This window comes from Typha latifolia, chromosome 2 (assembly GCF_019914945.1).
Source record: "Typha latifolia isolate L0001 chromosome 2, TyphaL0001v2, whole genome shotgun sequence".
Lineage (NCBI taxonomy): Eukaryota > Viridiplantae > Streptophyta > Magnoliopsida > Poales > Typhaceae > Typha > Typha latifolia.
This window is the reverse complement of record NC_133087.1, coordinates 18256847-18277465: the sequence shown is the minus strand read 5'-3', so window position 1 is coordinate 18277465 and position 20619 is coordinate 18256847. Positions and strand designations below refer to the sequence as shown.

General features: G+C 37.3%; 3 protein-coding genes across 3 annotated transcripts; 2 read left to right on the top strand and 1 right to left on the bottom strand.

The window, feature by feature from the left end:
* The first annotated feature begins 960 nt into the window (after positions 1–960).
* On the top strand, positions 961–7911 carry LOC140781381 (ATP-citrate synthase beta chain protein 1). Its single transcript, XM_073127329.1, has 17 exons — positions 961–1145; positions 2061–2185; positions 2298–2400; positions 2851–2916; positions 3015–3138; positions 3321–3455; positions 3648–3708; positions 3804–3880; positions 4565–4720; positions 4832–4960; positions 5132–5264; positions 5368–5495; positions 5685–5790; positions 5903–5979; positions 6086–6156; positions 7038–7322; positions 7578–7911. The coding sequence occupies exons 2-17, from the start codon at positions 2086–2088 to the stop codon at positions 7651–7653; spliced, it is 1827 nt and encodes a 608-aa protein (XP_072983430.1). The 5' UTR covers positions 961–1145; positions 2061–2085; the 3' UTR covers positions 7654–7911.
* A 1201-nt stretch (positions 7912–9112) lies between these two features.
* LOC140782215 (phytochrome B-like) lies at positions 9113–15337 on the top strand. The gene is made up of 4 exons (XM_073128681.1): positions 9113–11573; positions 11870–12677; positions 13474–13767; positions 14649–15337. The coding sequence occupies exons 1-4, from the start codon at positions 9545–9547 to the stop codon at positions 14869–14871; spliced, it is 3354 nt and encodes a 1117-aa protein (XP_072984782.1). The 5' UTR covers positions 9113–9544; the 3' UTR covers positions 14872–15337.
* Positions 15338–15512: 175 nt separating this feature from the next.
* On the bottom strand, positions 15513–17187 carry LOC140782002 (probable pectinesterase 29). The gene is made up of 5 exons (XM_073128316.1): positions 16970–17187; positions 16670–16847; positions 16265–16462; positions 15814–16052; positions 15513–15672 (listed from the first exon to the last, which is right to left on the bottom strand). The coding sequence occupies exons 1-5, from the start codon at positions 17185–17187 to the stop codon at positions 15513–15515; spliced, it is 993 nt and encodes a 330-aa protein (XP_072984417.1).
* Positions 17188–20619: the final 3432 nt, after the last annotated feature.

Below are 20619 nucleotides of genomic sequence, written 5' to 3'. Positions count from 1 at the left end.
TATTTGTAGGCTTGTAGCTATACTATTTTAAGATCCAATCGTGATATTGAGAATGCATAAATGTTGTGAGTGTTCTTCATTCAGATATTATGGGCTCTTCATTAATTAATGAAGTACCTATATATATATATATATATATATATATATATATATATTAGCAACTTGGTAGACATGCATCTCTATTTGTTGATCTAACTAGGCTGACACGTTAATGCTACTACCAGATGGGGGGCAATAGTGGAAGGTTGAATTTGCTTATAAACTGAAAGCGATGTCATTTAGACAGTTAGGTAGCGGGGCAGTATAATCGACCGGTGGGAGTTAGTTGGGCCTTAAATGAGACGTTTAGGAGTATTCTAAGTGCCACGGCAATATGAGGAAATAACAGAGGTGCCATCCATTGGCTATGCCCGCCACCCGTCAATGGAATGATCGCGAATTCACTGACATCTTAGAGGCAAATACCCTGTAATACCAAACGGTGATCAATGGGCATTTCCCTGGTATTATGAACTTTGTGATCCCATTGGTCCACGTAGGATATTTAGCGCGCTGTCAGCATCGGCCTTTATCGTTGCAAGCAAGTTAGCCCAAAATTAGAGAGTCAGCAATAAATAATTGACACATAAATTAGTTGTTGGAATATTTTTTGCATTTATGCCCTTCCATAAAGAGTTTTTCTGTGTGTTACTTCAAATTTTATATTTCTCTATAAATCTAAATAAAAAGGTGGTTAATTGAGCCTCCTTTTTGGAATTTATGCATAAATTCATTGGTTTAACACTTATTGCGTAGAGCGATTAATGCATATAATATATGAAAGAAATGCAGTTACAAATAAAGAGTTGTTGCCCTTTTTTTATTATTAGGGACTACTTCGGTAAGCGAAATCTTTTCCTATCCCAAATTAACAGCACCAGTCATGGGCTAACTAACCCCTCACGTGCTACCCTACCCCCCGTATCGAAATTCCTCTCTCCGAGCGGGGGTTAGGTAGCGCGCATCGCCCACTGCATCTATCTATATAACTATCGACAGGTGAAGGTTTTCTCTGTCTCTATCTCTTCCCCTTTCGCCGGTGGTTGTCTGATTCATCCTCCTTGCCCTCGACTCTACCGGAGGGAAACCTCGCTGACTCATTCGAGGTTAGATTTGCGATCTCTGATGACGCGTTCCTTTCGTTCTGTTTTCTTTTTCTTGTGGTCTTTTCGCCGAATAGGTGGCGGACTCCGGTTCAAGATTTGAATTCCTAGCCGTTGATGTGGATCCCTGATCTTGTATTGCGTGATTCATCTCTTGATCTGTTTTTGAGATTCGCGGATTCGATCCGATCTCTTGTTTTAATAGGCTAATGCTGAATTTTTGGAGTGGCGGATCAAAAATCATGTCTTGTTCCATAAACAAAATACGATCAGTTTGGTCAGGTCCGGGTAGATCCGTCGCTTTTGTCCAGAAATGCGTTAATTTTCTGTGTAATTTTATTGTTATTGATTGGCTTTGAGCTCCTTCAAATTCCTTTACACATCGGAGCGTGCCATGCCACGGTTGCAAGTGTGCAACTATTTTGCGATCCAAGTTCTAGAGGAGTTAAAAACGTTCTGATTTTAAATCGTCGTAGCGGTATTGCAAATCTTCTGGAGGTGATCATGAAAACTTGCAGATCGGGTTTCACTTTAATGTGTTGATCGCACAGTTGCCTTTTGTATAGCTATCTGTGGCAAATCTGGTGGCAGTATGCTCACTCAAAATCATGGTTGCCCCCAAAGATAACAGGTGTCTTCATGCGAAGTCTGTCGCATCTAAGCAAAGTGTGGCTCAAAAACTGTAGTTGATATAATGGGCTGAAGTTGGATGTTGGATGGCATAATTCCTATTATATGCTATGTATTGTGGAAACTGAAGCGAGAAAGCCATTGTCAATATAACACATGCTTTGCCATCCCACAGTCATCACACTTATGTACCTCTAGTTTTTCTTTCTTGTTCCTCTTGGAAGATTCTGCACTCTCAATTACATGAATCACTACTTTGTTATGGGCTAATCAGACATTTCTTTGCAGGTTGCCTTCATTGCCCTAGTACATCATGGCTACAGGACAACTTTTCTCTCGAAACACTCAAGCATTATTCTACAACTATAAGCAACTTCCTATCCAAAGAATGCTGGACTTTGATTTTCTCTGTGGTGTGTATGATTTTTTAAGATCCATGGCCTGAAAATGCGACATTAATAACTAATTTGATCTTTCATGATCTGATTAAGCAATTTGATTACTCTGGTTTACATGTGTTTGTAGGGAGGGAAACACCTTCTATTGCTGGAATAATCAATCCTGGTTCTGAGGGATTTCAGAAGCTCTTTTTTGGTCAGGAAGAAATTGCCATCCCAGTTCACTCAAGGTGAGTATAGCATTTTTTCAAAGAATTCTTCCTAGAGAGCAATTTGAAGTCCTTTAAAGTTGACCCATAGGAATAGGATTGAGTTATATACTTGGTTATTTGGTTGCAAAGTCAAATTGGCTATCGACTTATGGGTCAACATATTGATCTTGGACCTGTCCTGGGACATAACTTATTTGAATTAGCAGTTTATAGTTGATCGTGGTTTAACTAAAAGGGTTCTATATTATGTAACATAAACTTAAATGTGGATATAGGTTACTGCTATAAATGCTAAAATTGAAAAAAGAGATCTACGTGTGTGAATTACTTGTATGGATATCCATTGTTTTCGAATTACTAGAAAAGTAGAAAGCTGTCACTTACTATTTAGAGCCATTGTTCAGATATGCATTTTTGACAAGTTTCATAACTCCTTTATAAGTGATCTCTTCATGATTTACATTGTAGCATTGAAGCAGCATGCAATGCCCATCCGACAGCTGATGTTTTTATCAACTTTGCATCGTTTCGAAGGTGAGTGAGTTAAGTTTATCATGTGTGATTTAAAAGCATTAGGTTATTCTTTTCACCTGTACCACTTAGACCATTCTTTTGTTTTTCTTTATCTGCAGTGCAGCTGCCTCTTCCATGTCTGCTCTGAAACAACCAACAATAAGAGTTATAGCTATAATAGCTGAAGGTGTTCCCGAGCTGGACGCAAAGCAATTGATAGCTTATGCACGAGCTAATAACAAGGTAAAAAGCATACTGATGGATTGATTTTGTTGACTACTGTTAATCAATTGAATTACATGCTAATTACTTGTTTAATCTTTTTACATCTTATTATTACTGTTTACTGCTTCCAGTCGAACCATCTGATGTAACATCTTATTCTAATTAATCTGATTGCATTGGTGCTGAATTGCTGATTGTAGGTCATTATTGGGCCTGCCACTGTTGGGGGCATCCAAGCTGGAGCTTTCAAGATTGGTGATACTGCAGGAACTATTGATAATATAGTTCATTGCAAGCTTTACAGACCTGGATCTGTTGGTTTTGTCTCCAAATCGGTATGTTCTGGCTGATGACAAGGTCCTCATTTGGCTATTATTGCACGGAGAATGTTGATCATGATACTATTATTGCATTGCATTATGTGAAATTATTAGATCTGACATTGCAATTATAAGATATTCACCTTAATTATGAGAAAGTGATTACTAGATGTTGTCAAGATATGAGAACTTCATTTATGATCACAGGGAGGCATGTCAAATGAGCTTTACAATACCATTGCACGTGTGACAGATGGTATTTATGAAGGTATTATATATTTTAGCTGGATATGGAATCTCCATGAATTTTGGAGTTATTGGAGACTTGTAATAAATCTTGATATTCTTGACGAACTATTTCAGGAATCGCAATTGGAGGAGATGTTTTTCCTGGCTCAACTCTTTCTGATCATGTCTTGCGGTTTAATAATATCCCTCAGGTAATTTACAAATATTGTGAACTTAGTTCATTAGATGGTTCTTATAAATATAAACATAAAGTTTTTGGTACAAGAAATTCTTTTGGTTGAGAAAATGTTAATCATAATTCTTGATTGACATGAGTGGCAAAGATGTTGATACTGAAGAAATGCAGTTTAAATTCATTTCAGCTGCAGCAAACTGGGAAAATGTTTGCCGTTAATTCTTGTGAATATTCTACTTAGCCCCAGTGCTCTCCTTCACTTTTGAACATCTATATCAAAAGATACCAAAAATTTGAATTCTATTTTTCCTTCTTCCCTTCCCATAAAATGTGAAAGAAGGAGAAAAGTTTAGCATGGTATCAAGCTGATGATATCCATTCTTTCTGATTGATGTGAGTCCTAAAATATTATCTTCAATAGGGCAACTGTGTAAGGCACTTAGTTGGGGTGAACACAGATTGGGCTTTACAGATCCAATGTGCCTGCATGCTTGCTTCCTTGCTTTCTTTTAAATGTTATTGATAAGTTCATGCCCTTCTTAAACAATATAATTCATGTTTGGGAGCATTAAGGACAATATTGTTTTCTAGATTGCAGTGAAAAGCATCACATGGTCGTTTACTTCTGATGCATGGATATGTCAATCAGATTGTGTTCCCGTAACATCTTGTTTTGTTTAATGTTGCTGCTGCATCTTAGGTCAAAATGGTGGTTGTGCTGGGTGAACTTGGTGGAAGAGATGAATACTCCCTAGTTGAGGCCTTAAAAGAAGGAAAGGTTCAGAAACCAGTTGTTGCTTGGGTTAGTGGGACCTGTGCACGGCTCTTCAAATCAGAAGTCCAGTTTGGCCATGCTGTGAGTTTTAGTGATGCATGATCCTTGACCATCTTCTTAGTAGTTGTTGGTTTGGATTGTGACAATCATCATTACTTTGATGCCTTTCTAACTGTTGCTCTGTACAACCAGGGTGCAAAGAGTGGTGGAGAGTTGGAATCAGCACAAGCTAAAAATCAGGCTTTAAGGGAAGCTGGAGCAATTGTTCCCACTTCATATGAAGCATTAGAGGGTTCAATCAAAGAGACATTTGAGAAACTAGTATGTTTTAATGTGCTTTAATGCATTTATGGGTGACATATCTCTCTCTCTCTCTCTCTCTCTCTTGATTTCATCTCACTTTTGCAACAAGCATCTTGCTAGTGACATGATATTTAGATTTTAGACATCAGCCCCTAGTCTTTTCAAACTTATCGTGTTCCCATTTGACAGGTGGAACAAGGGAAGATTACCCCTGTATCTGAGGTTACACCACCTCTAATTCCTGAGGATCTCAACACTGCAATTAAAAGTGGGAAGGTCCGGGCTCCTACACATATTATCTCCACTATATCTGACGACAGAGGTTTGATCATTGTTCCACTTACCCATTTCTATGAGTTTCCTAGGAGACTATGCAGCCTCTTAATTGAAGGAAAAGATTGTGAGTCATATACTTCCATCTGCAGGTGAAGAACCATGTTATGCCGGTGTGCCCATGTCCACCATTATTGAACGGGGTTATGGTGTCGGTGATGTTATCTCTCTTTTGTGGTTCAAACGTAGTCTTCCCCGTTATTGCACACAATTTATTGAGGTTTGTTCAGGGCATCTCTTCTTTTCTATAGCTATCTTTTAGTTCCAAATATCCTTTGTCTAAGGTAGCTAATTCCGTTCATATTCCAATATCTATTGGACATCAACTGGATCTTCTATCATTCTATGCAACATTATTTTATAATCATTGCTTTCTTTTGATCTCAAAAGAATTATATATAATTGTTAGATTTGCATCATGCTGTGTGCTGATCATGGTCCATGCGTCTCTGGTGCTCATAATGCTATAGTCACAGCAAGAGCTGGAAAAGACTTGGTTTCCAGCTTGGTATCAGGTAAAAATACCATGAAGAGCTCTTTATATTAATTGTGCTTCTTTCTAATCCATTGAGGACGCAATAATTAACAAATAGATAAGATGACACAACCAAAATGATTTCAATATAGGATTGCTCACTATTGGTCCTCGATTTGGTGGCGCAATTGATGATGCTGCTCGATACTTCAAGGATGCCTATGACAAAGTGAGTCAGCTTATATAGTTAAGAGTCTTTACTTGCTATTAGCAGCTTGCTCCTGTTATGGCTGATGTATTAACATATGATTTATCTGGATAACTTAACTTCCCAGGGTCTCACTCCTTATGAGTTCGTTGAAAGTATGAAAAAGAAAGGCATCCGCGTTCCAGGGATTGGGCACAGGTACTTCCAGTTGATCTTGTAATCAATATGTTATACAACTTGTATTAGAGATACATTTTTTCCTTTTAATGGGTTTGGTACTCCATTGACATGCATACATTCACCGAGGAGCTAAAATAATCTTTTCATTGATCACTAATATGACCAGGTACATTTAATAATCTGAAACATTAAATATTATATGAATTTTCAGTTACTCCTGTAACTATCAGCATATGAAGTAAACCACTCAATTTTCTGCTTGTTCACCATGTGTGTCTCTTTGGCTGTTTGGCATCTCGGAGTAGTCAGTAAAATCTTTGGAGAAGAAATTGGTATTCATATGTAAGAAAAATCTGTAGATAACTGTTGCATTTCCTATAGTTAACACAACCAGAGAGATTCACATTGATTGATTAACTTTTGTTCATTTTTCTCTTTGCTAAATAGATGTAGAAAGACATAAGGAATTAGTATTTCAATTATATTCTGTATGTGTAATAATATCAATTATATATTCTGGCAAAACATATTCCATTTTTTCCAATTTTTGTGAATTGCCCATAGCCATGCACACAGAATTGAACAGGTGAACCTTATGCCACCGTGCATGTTACTTTGATTTTTTTTATTTTTTTTTCAGTCAAAAAGATAACCATTGATATATTTGGCATATAAGCACTTTGTGGACAGTATCTTTTTATTATGCAATCATTTTTAAAAGAATGATGAATAGTGCAACAATCTAGACTTCATACTTTTTCAAGCTTTCTTCTTAGCAATCAGTTTGTTTCCTTGTTGCTGACATAGGTAGAGATTTTGGGTTCCCTTTTTCTATTAAATGCTTCATTCTTTTTGGCGTAGACTTGCTGTTACTAACACGTTTTGTTTGCTCTTACCAGGATCAAGAGCAGAGATAACAGAGATAAGAGAGTGCAGCTTCTACAACAATATGCGCACACACATTTTCCCTCAGTAAAGTACATGGAATATGCTGTTAAAGTTGAAAACTACACTCTATCAAAGGCAAATAACTTGGTTCTGAATGTGGATGGTGCAATTGGATCACTTTTCCTGGATCTTCTTGCTGGCAGTGGAATGTTCAGCAAACAAGAGGTTGATGAGATTGTTGAGATTGGATATCTGAATGGGCTCTTCGTACTTGCACGCTCAATCGGCCTAATTGGGTGAGTCCAAAAGTCTTCTCTTGTCCTATTTATTGGAAGTACTATGCATTAGTTTGTCATTCTTCTTTTTCCAAGACCATTTCTTCCTGATTCTTCCATAGCTTGTAATTTTATAGAAGCCTGGATATGTCAACTTGAAGGAAGCCACAATATAGTCATAGTTTAGCTTAGTTTTGTATACTTTTTACTATCAGCTCATCTTTCTTTCTTGGGTGCTCGTTGACTAATCTGGTTGATCATATCTGGAAACCACAGGCATACTTTTGATCAGAAGAGGCTGAAGCAACCACTGTACCGTCATCCATGGGAAGATGTCCTCTACACAAAGTGATTGGTTTTGCCGAGATAGTATAACCACCGGTATTTTTTAAAAAGAAAAAGAAAAAGGGAACTTCCCCACATTCTGCTGTCACTCTTGTAGTTGTAGGGCTTCAAGTTGGTTTGTATACTGCATAATTGCAGATCAATGTGAGTTTTGGGGACTGCTAAGTGAAAGCACTCGTTGATGTTCTTCTAGAATGTTTTATTTTATTCATATCAAACGTTCCGAATTGCCCTTAACATTGCAAATAAGGGAAGAGTTATTTAATGATTGGTCTCTGTTTCATATTGTTTTAATCGACTCTTAAAAGGACAATAGGAAGTGAAATAGACGTCTTCATATGTCTTTCCTTTCCATATATAGCAGAAATGTACTCTCGCAGTTCTGATAGGTATACAACGAGCCTTTCTAGCCAAGATCATACAATGCATATTATAGTATGCCTCATTGCAGCATGCTAGACTTGCAATTTGATTTCAGCCAACTCGGGATCTGAAGCTTATTTTAGTATATATATATATATATATATATATATATATATATAACTCGACTTAAATTGACGCCCAATTTCGAATAGAACTCTTAAACTTGTCGAAATTTTGCATTCACAAATCATTAGTCGAGCTGCCTGTTATGTTTGAACCTTTCTCTGGATTCATTCACAATGGTCTGAGATACTACTGATGCTCTTGACCATGTAGTATACGAATACGAGCTCCTCTGGAATAAAGTGCGAGTGTACTACTAGGAAGAAAAAGAGTTTGTACCAGTCTACCACCCACTCGGCTCATGGTTTAGTTCCCCTGATAAAGATGCAGTGGAGCCTGGAAAAGACTAGAAAAGGACTAACAGCTTGATGTTGCAATTGACATTTGACACCAAGTAAGTATCTAACCCCCCAATTATAACATCTGGCAACATCAAATTTACATCCTCCTAGGATACACAAATCGTACATGTTAAAAGATTATGGTAATTCCCGAAATTCCTATTACTGTATACGAAGCAGTGACCTTCATAAATTTCAAGTTGTGAAACAACAGCTTGCCCAATTCATGAGTTGCATTTATGGTTTTAACCACGTGAGGATTCAAGTATTTTAACTACATTGAATCCGATTGGTAGGCATTCCCTCAAAATAAAATAATAAATTGAGATCCTGTTCTGTTATGTTCGTCTTTGATTCCACTGTCACATCAACTACTATAATAATAAGTGGATAACTGAGAGCACGAAAACACCACTCTCTCTCTCTCCTATTAGAATATTATGAAAATAAATTGCTTTGGAAAAGTTGTTGTTAATCCACTTTGCTGACTTTCGAGCTCCTTTCAAGCTTTCACCTGACATTTCCACTTTATAAAAGCTAAGAGCTCCTTTTCACTTAGATAAACGCCCTCTAAGATTTGCCAAGAGAATAAATACCTCTTATCTTATCCTCAAATGAATTCCAACAAAGATCTTTGTTACAGGAAAAAGCTCTCACTTTTTATCAGTCCTCCGTCATCCTTCTCATCTCTACAGTCCTCTGATATCTCCTTCCTGCAACGCCCGTACATAAGTAGTAAGACTCTTCCAAAAAATTGAACTTTTTATACGTTGAGAAAGAAAAGAATAGAGCAACCAAAAAACTAATGTCCTCTTGATATCCAATAAGCTGCAGGCAAAGTCACTCTCCTTTTATCTTTTTCTCTTCCTCTTCCTTAGCCCTTGGCTTTCTTCCTCTATCCAAGAAGAAAAGAAAAAAAAAAAAAAAGGAAAAGAGAGAAGGAGAAGGAGAGAGAGAGAGAGAGAGAGAGAGAGAGAGAGAGAGAGACCTTTATCTATACCCGGCCAAGCTCCCATCGTTCTCCGCTATTTCACTTCCCCACGCCAATTCGAGCAAGACCCACTTCCCCAAATGGCTTCCGGGAGCCGCACCCACCACTCCCAGTCGTCGGGTTCAGTGAGCAAAGCCATCGCGCAGTACACCCTCGACGCCCGCCTCCACGCCGTCTTCGAGCAATCCGGCGAATCGGGGAAGTCCTTCGACTACTCCCAATCCATTCGTACCCCTCTGTCCTCCTCCGTCCCCGAGCAGCAGATCACTGCCTATCTCTCCAAGATCCAGCGCGGCGGCCACATCCAGCCCTTTGGGTGCACCCTCGCCGTCGACGAGTCCACCTTTCGAATCCTCGCGTTCAGCGAGAACGCCCCCGACCTACTCGACCTTTTGCCCCACTCAGTTCCGACGCTCGACCGCCGCCAAGAACCCCTCGCCCTCGGCTCCGACGTCCGGCTCCTCTTCACCCCGTCAAGCTCCCTCCTTTTGGAGCGTGCCGCCACCGCCCGAGAGATTACCCTCCTCAACCCTCTCTGGATCCATTCGAGAACCTCCGGGAAGCCATTCTACGCCATCCTCCACCGCGTCGATGTGGGAATCGTCATCGATTTGGAGCCGGCCAGGACGGAAGACCCCGCCCTGTCCATCGCCGGCGCGGTGCAGTCGCAGAAGCTGGCGGTGCGGGCGATTTCACGGCTTCAGGCACTGCCGGGCGGGGATGTGAAGCTGCTCTGCGACACCGTCGTCGAGCATGTTCGGGAGCTCACGGGGTACGCCCGCGTCATGGTGTACAAATTCCACGAGGACGAGCACGGAGAGGTGGTCGCCGAGAGCAAGAGAGATGACCTCGAGCCCTACATTGGGTTGCACTACCCGGCCACTGACATTCCCCAGGCGTCGCGGTTCTTGTTCAAACAGAACCGGATGCGGATGATCGCCGATTGCCACGCCGTCCCCGTCCGCGTCATCCAAGACGAGAGCTTGGCGCAGCCACTGTGTCTAGTGGGCTCCACGCTCCGGGCGCCGCACGGATGCCACGCGCAGTACATGGCCAACATGGGGTCGATTGCGTCACTCGCCATGGCTGTTATCATCAATAGCAGCGATGAGGAGGCCGGGAGGAACTCCATGAAGCTGTGGGGGCTCGTCGTCTGTCACCACACCTCCCCCCGCTGCATTCCTTTCCCTCTGCGCTATGCCTGCGAGTTTCTCATGCAGGCCTTTGGGCTTCAGCTCAACATGGAGCTCCAATTGGCTCTGCAGCTATCTGAAAAGCACATCTTGAGGACTCAGACTCTTCTGTGTGATATGCTCCTCCGCGACTCCCCAACTGGCATTGTCACCCAAAGCCCTAGCATTATGGATCTCGTCAAGTGCGATGGCGCCGCATTGTACTATCAGGGAAAGTATTATCCGCTAGGTGTGACTCCAACGGAAGCTCAGATCAAGGATATTATTGAATGGTTGTCGGCCTGTCATGGGGACTCTACCGGTCTGAGCACCGACAGTCTGGCGGAAGCAGGGTATCCCGGTGCTGCTGCTCTTGGGGACGCAGTCTCTGGGATGGCGGTAGCTTATATCACTCCAAAGGATTACCTATTCTGGTTTAGGTCGCACACTGCAAAGGAGATTAAATGGGGAGGTGCTAAGCATCATCCGGAGGACAAGGATGATGGCCAGCGGATGCATCCTCGCTCGTCATTTAAGGCATTCTTAGAAGTGGTTAAGAGCAGGAGCTTGCCATGGGAGAATGGAGAGATGGATGCTATACACTCATTGCAGCTTATCTTGCGGGATTCCTTCAGGGATGCCGCAGAGGGGACCAACAACTCGAAAGCTGTCGCCAATGGCCAGTTTGGTGAAATTGAGTTGCAAGGAATAGATGAGCTCAGCTCGGTTGCTAGAGAAATGGTTAGGTTGATAGAGACAGCAACTGCACCTATCTTTGCAGTTGATTTACAAGGATGTATCAACGGTTGGAATGCAAAGATTGCTGAATTGACAGGTCTCTCGGTTGAGGAAGCTATGGGCAAATCGCTGGTTCAGGATCTTGTTTTCAAGGAATCTGAGGACGTAGTAGCTAAGCTTCTCTCCCGAGCCTTGAGAGGTAGATTGCATTACATCTTCTTCTTTCAATTGATCATATGATATTCATGTTTAGTTCTGCGGTGGTTGCAGTTTGATAAATAGCAGTGGTGTGTGGTCTATCTTCTCCTTGATGATGGTATTTAGTCAGATATCGTTGGTGCCATTATCTTACCCTATGGGGTGCAATTCTTTTTGTCGTTAGATTTTGTAATTTTGGTATAGTCATATTATTTATGGATTGTCAGGGCAAGATATGAATTCACAAGTAAGTTGGTTAATCTGGAAACTGGTGTTTACTGTGCTGAATTGATGCAGGTGAAGAAGATAAAAATGTGGAGATAAAGCTGAAGACATTTGGATCACAGAAGTCCAAAGATGCAATATTTGTCATAGTGAATGCTTGTTCTAGTAGAGATTACACAAGCAATATAGTAGGAGTGTGTTTCGTTGGACAGGATATTACTGGGCAGAAAGTGGTCATGGATAAATTTATCCAAATACAAGGTGATTATAAGGCTATTGTCCAGAGTCCTAGCCCTCTGATACCCCCCATATTTGCTTCCGATGAAAACACTTGCTGCTTAGAGTGGAATGCAGCGATTGAAAAGTTAACTGGTTGGTCCAGAGGGGATACCATGGGAAAGCTTCTAGTTGGAGAGGTTTTTGGCTGTTGTTGTCGTCTCAAGGGTCCAGATGCACTCACTAAATTCATGATTGTTCTTCACAATGCCATAGGAGGACAGGAAACTGATAAGTTCCCATTTTCATTCTTTGACAAGAATGGCAAGTTTGTGCAGGCTCTATTGACAGCAAATACAAGAAGAGACATGGATGGTCAGACAATTGGAGCATTTTGCTTTTTGCAGATTGCAAGTCCTGAACTACAGCAAGCTCTTGAAATTCAGAGGCAACAAGAAAAGAAATGTTATGCAAGAATGAAGGAATTGGCTTACATTTGTCAAGAGATAAAAAATCCACTCAGTGGTATCCAGTTTACAAACTCGCTGTTACATATGACAGATTTAAGTGATGATCAGAAGCAGTTTCTTGAAACTAGTGCTTCTTGTGAAAGACAGATGTTAAGGATTATAAAGGATGCCAATCTGCAAAGCATTGAGGATGGGTGAGTTATTTTTCTTTCCAACTCTATGAATATGTTAAAATTCTATAATATTGTCATTTATCTAGTTCCATGTTCCTGGAGCACTTGATTTTTTTTTTTTTTGAAGAGATTTGAACTGGCAATCATGTTCAAATGCTGCTTCAACATTAATTGTTAGCTGTTAAATATAGGGTTGCAGCGTATTCCCAGCTTGGTTCAAGGGTTGAAAAGCTGTTTGAATTGGAAATCATGTTCTGGAGACTTCTCTTAGTCTTTTTGAGGGACAGCCTAGCAAGTATTCTGAATTATGTCAGGTTACCGAATTAACTAGACAGGAGTCACCGAGCAACTCCTATACAGCAGAATTTAGTAGTTCTCAGTTCTCACACTGACATTACGTACGTAAATTAGTTTGGAGACTGCATTAAAACATGAATTACTAATTGCATTGTTGATTCCTGTGCATCTCAACTATGACTAACCAATATTAAAGACTCTATATCTGTTAGTACATGTTTTTAGGAACAAATATATCTGTTTAAATACTTCATGGTCTTTTGCATTTACAAATGCAAATGAAATCTCTCTACTTTTATCTATCTATTTGTATCTTCGAAAAAAGTACCTTCAAGAATGCTATTTCAAATAATTCTAAGATTCTGAAAAATTTATTATCCTTATCTGGGTGGATTCTGTTTGTACAGATTTTCTTAATTGCTTTATTTGGTTATATCATCTGTCCTTGTTTATGGCTATCTCAAAACTGTTACTGTTTTCTAGTGCTTTGAATGCATTAATGTAGTTATCTTGCTTCCAGCTCCTTGGTGCTCGAGAAAGGTGAATTTCTACTTGAAAGCATTGTAAATGCTGTTGTCAGCCAAGTGATGATTTTACTGAGAGAAAGAGGTTTACAACTGATTCGGGATATTCCTGAGGAAATTAAAGTAATTTCTGTCTTTGGCGATCAAGTTAGAATTCAGCAAGTCTTAGCTGATTTTTTGCTAAATATGGTGAGGTGTGCACCATCTCCAGATGGTTGGTTAGAGATCCAAGTCAGGCTGAGTTTGGAACAGAATTCGGATGGAACAGAAATGATGCTTTCCCACTTCAGGTCTGTCACTTTTATTGCTATGCTTTTGAAAGTAGGCAGAAGAGTAATTGTTGTGCCTCACAAATTATGCTGTTCTTGTTTTCAAAATCTTTCAGTAGTTTCTTAGCATAGAGTCAGAGCACTGACATGTAAATGGCACTTTCATTTGCATTTCATTATTGAACACATGATGCCATGTTTATTTAATAATTGTATGTATCAAATAACATATTCTTTAGAGTTGTTCAAATTACTGTCGGTCCATATTATTCAATCATGTAATAGCAATCCTTGTAAAGGCCCAGCTACCATATCTTGCATTCCTGTCCCAAGCATGATATAAAAGATATCGACAGGAGAAGAGTCGGCAAATAAAAGAATATTCTGTGGTAAAACCATGTTCTACATGTTCCTAATCAATCAATTCAGCAAGATTGGGGGAATTCTGTTCCATGAACTTTTGTGTGAAGTAAAAGAAAAAGGGTTTTGCTTGAAGTTGAAGGCTGAAGGAGATTGTTCTGTCACCACTACCATCCTCTAGTGCAGCCCAATTAGTTGGGCCCCCATACGAATCCTTTCTCTCTATTTGGCTTTATCATGTTTCCCGGCCTCGTATTCATAATTTCCTGTTATTTGTTCTGTTGTACTTTTACTTGTCAGTATCCACTGACATTTCAATTTTCTTAGATGAATGCATGTTCATGTTTGGAAATTGCAACTTTATTATTCTTGTTCCAAGAAGGATATTTCTCTGTTACCTAGTACTCAGTTATATGGTTCTCCTCTACATGGATTATCTGATGAGTGATCCGGTTCATTCATTGAGTTAGAACAGTTGCATACATCAGTTTATGTCCTCTCATAGTTGTTTTATGTTAACGTCTCTGTTTTTTGTGCTGCAGGTTTGCTTGCCCTGGTGAGGGCCTTCCTGCTGATCTTGTCCAAGACATGTTTCACAATTCCCAGTGGGTGTCACAAGAAGGCCTCGGACTAAGCATATGCAGGAAGATCCTCAAGTTGATGGGTGGGGAAGTTCAATACATCAGGGAGTCCGATAGGTGTTACTTCCATATTACTGTAGAGCTTCCCACATCTCAGACAGGTGGTGGAAGCATGGAGCACTAAAGTCACTTACTCCCCCCACTGAACTAACACTTCCACCGCAAGCTGCAGGTCTGCTAAAAAGCTTCTTTTAGAACTTCATACTGAGGCTTCTGATGGATGACGATAGCTAGTCCCAACAGCAGCTATGGGACATCCCAGGAACTGTGTAGTAACTGCCCTCCCAATACTCTGGGAATTTTCTGAGACTAGTTTTTCTCAGATGACCATTTTCAGTGGTATGCATGGTGTTTTATGAATAATTGCTATACCTGTCATGTAAAATTTTACCCGGATTGTAATAAGGGGATACACCTATGATCGTGTAATCTTACTACTTAAGTACATAGGGTCCACTTGTTCCTGCAATTGTATCTCCCATTGTCTGCCATGCAGTCTTTTGTATATTATATGTATGTTTCGATTGAATGAATTGCTTGTAAACATCCAAAATGCTTTTCTTCAAGAACCATTCTCTCTGTATATTAAATCTTGTTGCCATGTCTAATTAGATGCTCAGCAATGATCAAAATTATCCGTTTCTTTCACCTGTTATGATCTTTAGAATCACTTTATTGTTTTTAAAGTACTAGAGAGAACTTGAACATATGACAGAAAGTAATGTTACAGCAGCCCAAGTTTACTTTTCTTCTTATGACTAAAATCTAAATTGGCTGTGCAGCCAGCCATCCTTCGTTATCGATATACGTTATATCAGTGAAATATTTTAGTTCAGCGGCAGTAAGAGTCTTCTCCCATGGTACTCTGCCTGCAGTATTTGATCCTTCTCCAGTGCAACCCGATTCAGCAAATGTTATCAAATTCCTGAGATATATATACACACAAACATAAAAACTTTATTATATCTTTTTGGATGAATTCGATCAGAGGAAGGGTCTCAAGCCGTGGTTTAAAAGGCTCATAAATAAAACCAGAGAAAGAGAGAAAGAGAAGGATATTACTTACTCATGACCTTTGTTAAACCAAGCATCCCAACCCAGGGGAACAACAATATCTGACATATATGTTTCGTAGAAGATAACTCTTGCATAGCCTCTCCATGCTCTCCCTAGATAAGTTTTTGTAACACCGTCGAGTTTGCATGACTTGAACACAAACCCACCATGTGCCAAGGGAGTGCTCCTTCCTTGAGCCGTCACATAGCCAGGACTCGTCGGACCACTGACGGTCCATATCGTGCATTCCTGCAATGACATGAGATGATTTATAAAAAACATAGCTAAAAATGAGAATAAGACTGTATACATCTTGCTGCTGCTTTTCTCGTCTCGTAGAAAAAAACCATTTTGGAATGTATTTTATCTATGCATACAAAGTCTGATATCTTACAACTTGATCTTACTAAAAGGAAAATATTAAATTTTGAAGTGCATAAACAAACTGATGAGATTAATACCTGAAATATAGTTTGACCATTTCCAAAGATGAAATCAAATGCGCCTTCGATGTGGCAGCCTAAGTAGTAATGCCGGCCAAATGCATCAGATAGTGTATCCTGAATGCTAGTGAAGCTGCAGTTGTAGAAAGAAGATTTATCCCCTGATACCAGAGCTGCCAATGCTTGTGCTGTCTTTGTGCCACCATTGTACGTATTCTACAAAACAAACACAACATTACATATAACAAATGAATGAATACTAGATAAATTAGTCATGTATTCTACAAACTATATAAATGCACTTCTAATCCCTACCATTCAGTAACTTGTCTACATGACGGTAATTTAAGTCTTATTGTCACACCAAGTGATGCTCTCTATGGTTACTAATGCAATTGATCAGGTATTTTAAAAGAAGAAAACCTTGAAAGCAATGTATTTCGCCACGAAGTTGTCAGCTAACGAGAAGAATGTTGCGCTGGTAGCGGTAGTATCGTTCTTCGGATCGTTGGCGTAGTCCCCCCACTCAATCGATGTGTGCTGAGATCCCTCCCCTTCCAATAGGATGTATTCCTTAGACTGAGGTATCATCACCTTTTCTCTGCATTAAAAAAAAAAGTTGCAAGAATAATCAGCCCCTCATTATTAGCTCATGCATTGGAGCGAGCCTTGCATGCAAACTGTTTGCACTCTCTGTGAATATTAAACTGAAAAGAAGATTACCTGTAGACTCCGGCTGCAACATGAATACGAGTCCAGATTTTGTTGTTATCAGGAACTGAATTGATGGCTGCTTGAATGCATTTGAAGTCTCCTCCTCCGTTGAGATCGACAAAGAGAGTTTTCACCACCGTTCCTGCTCCACTAGCTTGAGGAATACGTAAAGAGATGGAAAGCACCATCACTATGAAGAATGAACCAAATGGGATTATAAGCGTCATTACAATTTAAAACTACAAAGAAAAGAAAGAGAGAAAAAAAAAAGTATAACAACTATGACCATTCACAAGTTAGAGGTGGTGGGAATTGACATCGTATCTATCTATCTATATATATATATCTCTCTATATATACGCGTGCAAACATTTTATACCTCTTAAGAAAGAAATCAGACATTCTTTGTATATATAGCAAATATTATTATCAAGAATCTTCCATCATAACTTTCCATAATTCTATTCACTTTCCTGTTTAGAATTCTTTCCCATTTGTTGCTATGTATTTCTGTAATGTATACTAAAATAACATATTGGAGTATTATTTAAGACCACGTATCTACATTTTAAGTTTCTATTATACTCACTGAATCCATTCCCAAATCAGGTAATAAAGATTGTTGAAAATGACTGATTCACTTGTTCATATTTTATCATGCCATTTTTATTTATTTCTTATTTCATCAAAAGGCATTCTTTATCTTGTTGGTGTATTACTAGTATAGTTCTAAATAAGTGGGGACTTTGAGAATAGCTTGCATATTTTTATAATAATCATGTTTAGACATGTCACTAAGCAAACTATTTTGTACAAGATGATTAATTCAAGTTTATGAGTCTCTAGGCCTTCTTTATTATTGGTGTGCTCTAAAACTTAAATAAGCTAGAGAAAGAAAGAGAATCTTATCTCGAAGTTTCTCAATTTTTGAAGATTTTTAATTTATACTTTGATTGTTATTTCTTAAGGTGAAGGTTATGATCTATATATGCCAAGTTTATTTGTGTGCTTTATTAAATATTTTTTTATAAAAAACTTCAAATTTTTATGCTTAGAGGAAAGGAGGTGTTCCTGGATTTTATTATCAAAGAAAATATACAGATATAATAAATTGGTTGGCATTGTAACTTGTAAGATTATTACTAGGCAAAGCTATTAAGTATTGCATTTAAAAAAAAATAGTAATTTTTAAATCATCTAAATTACTAAATATGGAATTTCATTAATATCAACCAAAAATTTTATATCTATTCATTAATAAACTTCTATTTTTAAATTTTTTTTTGTTAATATGCATATAATAATTAGTAACTATCTAATCAATTGTTTTGATTGTTGCAGCTATTTGCATTGTACAATTTGTAACTCATTATAGTAAAATAATGTTAATAAAATAATATGAAGCAATCATCTTATTAAATGTTTTGATTAATCTGGTCCTTTTTCAAGAATTAAATTTTTTGGGTCATTCCTAGAAAAGTTAAAATTATTTTTAATAGGAACCCTATATGTACTTAGTAATAGATTTAATAAATCATTTAGAATGTCCTATTGTTTGATTCTGCATATCAATAACCCATAATAATTTTCTATTATGTATTAGAAAACTTAATCAGGTGAATGGATCCCATCTCATGACAAAAAAAAATATAAAATACAATTATTGTCAGCAATAAAAATTATAATTGAAATCCTGGCATTAATTTGGAACCATTTGCATCTAAGTATCTAACACTACTTTCTCTCAAATTAATTTTTTCTATCAACATTATCATATAATTAAAAATACAAATAATAAATAGATAAGACTATAGTTATCGAAATTTCCAACACTATATTTTTGCACTGCAATTATCACCCTATTTTATTAATATTTACAATCCGACTGACCCTCATATTTATCAAACAGATATAAAAATCATTATATAAAATAAATATGTTTGAGTATGATAATAGCAAGGCAACATGAGACCGAAACTTTGGTATTATTAATTCTAATAAAATGGTTGACAAAATTTTAAGAAACACACTAGTTTTCTCGTATCTTAGAATGAAAGAGTTGGAACAACATACTACTCTTGGATATTGACTTTTTAATCAATATTATCATAATAATTTAAAAATAATAAATAATAAATATGTGAATATATGATTAATAAATTTTTTCCATTAATTGAGGGCCCCTTATCCGTTTGGTGCAAACCTATGCATTTCTCACATTGTTTTGTCCATATTTGCACCTCAACTCTTGCATTTATATAAATAAATAAATAAATAAATATATATATATATATATATATATATATATATATATATATATATATATATATATATATATATATATTTGCTGTTAAAAGGTGATATGTTTGAGTATGATAAAACATAGATCTGTCTGATAATTTATTATCATATTTTTTAATTTAATTAATTTTTTTTTTTCTTCAACTCGTAGAGGTTTTCTACTCTTTTACTTTTACTTGTAGGAAAATTTTGATTAAAATCGTTGTTTCAAAATTTTTACCATGATATATCAGTGTTGTCGTATGTTTCTTAGCACTAATTTTGTTATAAACATCTATCTCTTGTATCTTGTATAATTTTTTTTATGTGGCTTATATTTCTTGACAGCCATGGTGGTATTTTTTTCTCGACTTTTGATATTATTATTTTGCAAAAAAGTATTCATAGCCGATTATTGTTAGCATATTTTTGTTCTCATTGCTACTAAGGGCGTTATATTTCTATGTATATATTTTTAATTGAGTGTAATTCTTTTTACTTAATGAGTTATATGATTAGCTAAAAAATTAAAAAAATGTTAAAAAATAATTCTCTAAATATTTTTTATGAATTTTCTAATCCACTCTAAATTTTGATTTCAAGGCTTACGTAATTCTTGGCGTCTGGTATCAATACAGACATCAATATATCATATATTAATAAACGTGCCTCTTAAATTACGACTTAGATCTCTCCCTGATAGCCGTCGTGCCACTATATTATCAACCTTTGATATTATTACTCTGTAAATAAGCATCAAACCTAGATTGTCGATAACTTTAATGTATCTCTATTGTAGCTGTGATTATATCGTGCTTTCTATCTCAGAGATAAACATGTATTCTTTATTTGTTTAATTGATTTCTATTCTTTAATGTATCTCTATTGTAGCTGTAATAATATTGTGCTTTCTAGAGATAAACATGTTTTTCTTTATTGTTTAATTGATTTCTATTCTTATATTTAAATTTTAATAATTAAAAATGATTTTTAAACTATTTAGACTAATAGCCTACTTAAATAACCATAGTACTTTTGCATCTCGGCAAATGGTGCACACAGAATAGATTTTTGAGACATAATTTATACGAGAAAAAAGAGTATTTGTTGAAATAAAAAAAAAAACTAAGCATATATTTAGTTTCTCTAATCCATTTTAAAGGAATTTGTGATTTGGAATTTATTCTTACCTTAATTGTAACTAATATAAAAGTATCAAAAAAGATACTATGATGTCTAGACTACATATATTATTAACTATGAATCTCTCTAATTTACCCCTTTTTTTTTAAAAAAAATGTGAGGGTATTATTATCATGTTTTCGTTAAATTTGTTCATTATTTTAAGAATAAATTTAGAAATATAGGGCTCGAAAATA